At 26.0% G+C, this 4,786-nt stretch overlaps 1 protein-coding gene across 1 annotated transcript in view; it reads right to left on the bottom strand.

Moving 5' to 3' along the window:
* Nucleotides 1-4,369: 4,369 nt before the first annotated feature.
* LOC115033142 (zinc finger BED domain-containing protein 1-like) overlaps nt 4,370-4,786 on the bottom strand; it is a 2,465-nt gene continuing 2,048 nt past the window's right edge. The window contains exon 4 of the mRNA XM_029485215.1: nt 4,370-4,411. Coding sequence (XP_029341075.1) covers nt 4,370-4,411 — 42 coding nt within the window. The remainder of the gene's footprint in view (nt 4,412-4,786) is intronic.

The raw sequence follows: 4,786 nt of genomic DNA, 5'->3' as shown, positions 1-4,786 counted from the left end.
AAAAAATAAAAAAATAAAAATAAAAAAACACACATCATTGTAAAATCAATACATTCATCGTTCCACTCAGAATCTATATTAAACATACATAGGCGCACATTTTTTTTATAGTCATTTAAAGTTCAAATTATGACAAAAATCTAAAACAAGGTTCACGTAAATAGGTATATTATCAGTTTTTCTTTTTTTCTCGTAGCTTTTCTGCGCCACCCTTCTTTCGTTTTTCACACATAATTTGAATTGCACAGTTCAATTGAATTTTTACACTAAACACACGCCTGTAAGTACTGTAACTGACTTGGTAACTAGTTTGTGTAAAAAAGTTCAAAATCAAAATACATACCAATAATGATATTTTTAACAATGTTATCACGCAACTAACTAAATTCTACCATTGAGTATAAAATATAAATACTAAAATACCAACACCACAGATTTCTAAATAATACATTAGCATGAATTGGAGGGAAAATAGTGTAAATACCAAAATTCCTACTATGAATTGCAATACCTAGTTTAAGATATTAAAATTAAAACCTTCGTAGGTATTTGTATTTTTTAATATATTTTATACTTAATTTATAGAATAGTATTAGTAAATTTTAGATTCTGAGTTAAACGATGAATGTATTGATTTTACAATGATGTGTGTTTTTTTATTTTTATTTTTATTTTTTTTAGTTTTGTGTCTGTCATCACCTTTTAGGACAGTAAAAGTGCTTGGATTTTCTTCAACGGTACCTTTTATGATAGGAAAGTGAATCTAGTTGGTACTTTGGAGTGTCAAAAGTTACATTTTTCCAATAGTTTTCAAAAGCGCCATGAAAAACAAATGAAAAATTAAGGAAAAACGGGAATTTTTACGCAAAATCTGTTTTCGAGAAAATTGATTTTGGTTTTTGGTGTAACTTTAAAACGAATGACTGTAGATACATGAAAATTTCACTGAATGTTTATATTAGCATTTACTATATACGATAAAATGTTGAAAATAATTTGACTCTTTTTGAGCTGTTTACGGACATTGTAAGTTTTCAATTTTTTTAGTTTTTTTTTCTATAAATATCAATAAAGTTTTATCTATTGGGCCAAAAAGTGTAAAAAGTTAATACAGGGCTCCTGATACATTGATACAATAGAAGTTGAAAAATATTACAAATACCTTAACACAATTTTTTTTTATAAGCATTTTAAGTTAAAATCTTGACAACATTTATCAAAAATTTAAAATTCAATAATTATTTTTTAGTTAAAAATTTATAAAATGTTCAACTTTTATATCTAAGGATTGAAAATTTAAAACAAGATTCCACGTAAATATTTAATTCTGTTACCAAAAATTCTAAGAAATACATAAGCACAGTTTATTTTTATAGTAATTTTAAGTTCAAATTTAGACGAAATTACATATTAAAAAATCTAGAATAACTATTTTAGATATTTTGTTGTGATTGTATAATATTATTTGAGGGTACTTGAAACTTCTAAAGTATACTATTATATAATATCTATGATAGTACCACGGTTTGTTGTTGATGTATAACGCGTTACCTAATGGATATTGTGATATGATTAATTTGGAATTTATTATTGATATTATAGATAAGTATAGATACTATAGATAAGTATACCTATAATAGGTATGTACGGCAGAGCGACATCCACTTACCCACCTTTTTTTAGTTTTTTTTTCTATAAATATCAATTAGGTTTTAACTGTTGGGCCAAAAAGTGTAAAAAATTAATACAAGGCTCCTGATATGTTGTTACAATAGCAGTTGAAAAATGTTAAAATACATGGGCACAATTTTACTAACTCACTCTAACTTAAGTTAACATAAGTTAATTGTAAGTTTCCAATGTTTCCATATAAATATTAACTTAACCGAGCTAAAAAAAAATTAGGATAATTATGAACTTTAAACTTGTTAAAATGTCTTCAGTCAACTTAACTTAGGTAACTCAATTAAAAATTATCATTAACTTTGGCAGGCTTGCCTATTGAAATGAAATAATATAATATACCTATTATATAATATTTTATATAGTATCGACTGTTTCGATAGTTATTGTTCAGTGACTTTTACTCAAAAATCAAAATATGATTATTACTTATTAGTTACCTATTACTTATCACATTATTAGAAAATTGAAAGTCGTAAGTATTGCAAATTTTAAATGCGACATAATTTACAATCAACAGTGAAAAAAAAAACACTTCTTTTTATTTACTGTTTTCATATTAGAGTCGTTAATCGAATACGCATTTGAATGTGCCTGCGAATATATGAATATCGAATGGGACAACACAATTCACAAATAATACACTATACTTTATATAATAATAAAAATAATAATAATAATAATAATAATAATATTATTATTATGTAGAATGTAGTCTGTAAATCATAAGCGCAAATAGCGTATGAGATTTGAGGGGGCTAATAGGGCTAATAGGGCCTTACTTTGATAATATTGAATAAGCTTAAAAGAAAATGTAGGAAATGTTTGTGAGGGCTATGGATATTTTTGGGGGGTTTAGCCACTAAAGCCCCCCCTATTTGTGCCTATGCTGTATTATAGATGGTATATTATTATTATTGTTTTAACGATAATATTATGACCCAAACGAGTGCTTATATAATTGTGCACTCAAGCCTACATGCGGGCATTGCAACTACCACCTAATGTATGTCAATAAATAAAATGCATTTACTCATTTCATATCTGTTGTATGTAATACATGTATGTTTACATAAATTGTAAAGCACACACACTATTAGGCTGCTTGGTGCGATTCAATTTGCTTTCAATGTAGATACCTACAATAGGTAGGCCACAATGAAGAATATTATTTTAATTTTTTTTTCTTTACTGCAATCCAAAGTGCTTTTATATACGCCTAAATAATGAAAAACGTTCGACAAATCAACTAGATCGATGATTTTTTTTTACGACGACAATATTAATGATATTTTAATAACGACCGCGACGCAGTTATAACTAGTGCATAGTATACTGCAGTTATTTTCATCTTAAAAGTTAAAAGGCAATATAAAAATATCTATCAATAAGATACTCACTCGCATTCAATAATTGCAGCTGAATAATTTTCGTTACTTCTATATCGGCAAACACTCATACAGACCGATACAGTCATTGCCCATTGGTACTATCGTTATGAGGATATAATTATAATGATTAACGATGTAGGTAATACTCTTAGCGTGCATCATCGTCGACTGGATATTTTATATATGTTCTACATTTTCAACATTATGTACATATAGTATCAATAAGCCGAGGGTTATGTTAAATAAAAAAAAATGTTTATATGTAATATAAAATGTATAATCAAGTACATACACCATGAGGTATAGCCGTATAGGTATACGATTATTTTGAAATTCGATAGAATCGAAATGTTTGGCTTAGGCGTAAACAAACGAATGTAAGTGCACCATACACTTTTTTTTTTTAATTTTGTGATAAGTCTAGGTACTTACAAAAAAAAATATCTTATCGGTACATATGTGCCAGTTTTTCGAAGTTTATTCAAAATATTCAAATGCACCAAATAAAATAATATACGTATTATTGATAGTAGGATAGTAGGATATATACAAATTAACATTATCAAACATAATTTATAAGTATGTTTTTCAAACACCTGTCAAGTTTAATGTTCAGGATTTTTGTACACTATTTGCAGACGGTAGTGCGTAATATTTAATAACTTAATTTATGACTTCTAATCTACTTGAAAGTGTATATGTATACATAAAACATTTCTCAAAGACACGGACCCAGGGTTTTTTAAAACACGTGCGTAATAGTAATAGTATAAGCACTGACTATAAAAATTAATTGGAATACTTATATCTAATGTACCTACGTGGCTATACATACTGCACTTCCATTTTACATTGAACTCGTGAAAATGTGTTGCAAAACAACAACAGAGTATAAATTAAGTATTATATTTATATGGTTGATAAATTTCGGAGTATTGAGCAAAGACGTTTAAAGCAAAAAATTAATACAAGGCTCCTGATATATTGTTACAATTTTTATCATATTTGTATTAATTTTTTTAAATAATTATGCCTTACTTTAACCCAACTAGCATTGTTCATACTGCAGGTAGCTTAAACAATAATAAAATCATATAATCGACCATATCAGATATTTTAGTTACAATCATAAAATAATTAATAACAAATAATTTGAAAAATATTAACTCAAAATATATATTTTATTAAAAGAACAAAAAAACAGGAATAAAAATAAATTTTATAAAGAAAATAATTTAATTTAAAAAATATATAAAAATTATTGTTTGGATTAGTCACACGTCATTTTAAAACAATCATTGTTTCTTAAATCCGTCGATGGCCCGGTTCATGGTAGCCTAAAAAATTAAATCAATAATCAATATTAATGATTCATATATTTAAACTATAAAAATAATTGAATAACAAAACATAATTGATAAATATTATAATAATATTGTATAGAGTGTAGGTAATCTTGTGGATTTGACAATTGCTCATTTTAATAGTTATTTTAACTTTCAAATCCTCCAGTGTCAATAATAATCATGTATGAATAGGTATGTAAAGATAATGAATGTAACCAATGGTGTTAAAAAATGTCAACGAATGTTTTAATTTTGAAGATTTAATATTGTTATTCAACGATAAGAAAACCAATCAATTGTTGAAAAACGAAACCAATTTTTAAATTAAAATTAATATTTTCAAAATATCAATAAATGGTTTTATAT

Source organism: Acyrthosiphon pisum, chromosome X (genome assembly GCF_005508785.2).
Source record: "Acyrthosiphon pisum isolate AL4f chromosome X, pea_aphid_22Mar2018_4r6ur, whole genome shotgun sequence".
In the NCBI taxonomy this organism is placed as follows: domain Eukaryota; kingdom Metazoa; phylum Arthropoda; class Insecta; order Hemiptera; family Aphididae; genus Acyrthosiphon; species Acyrthosiphon pisum.
The sequence above is the reverse complement of the archived record's forward strand: the minus strand, read 5'-3'. Positions and strand labels throughout refer to the sequence as shown.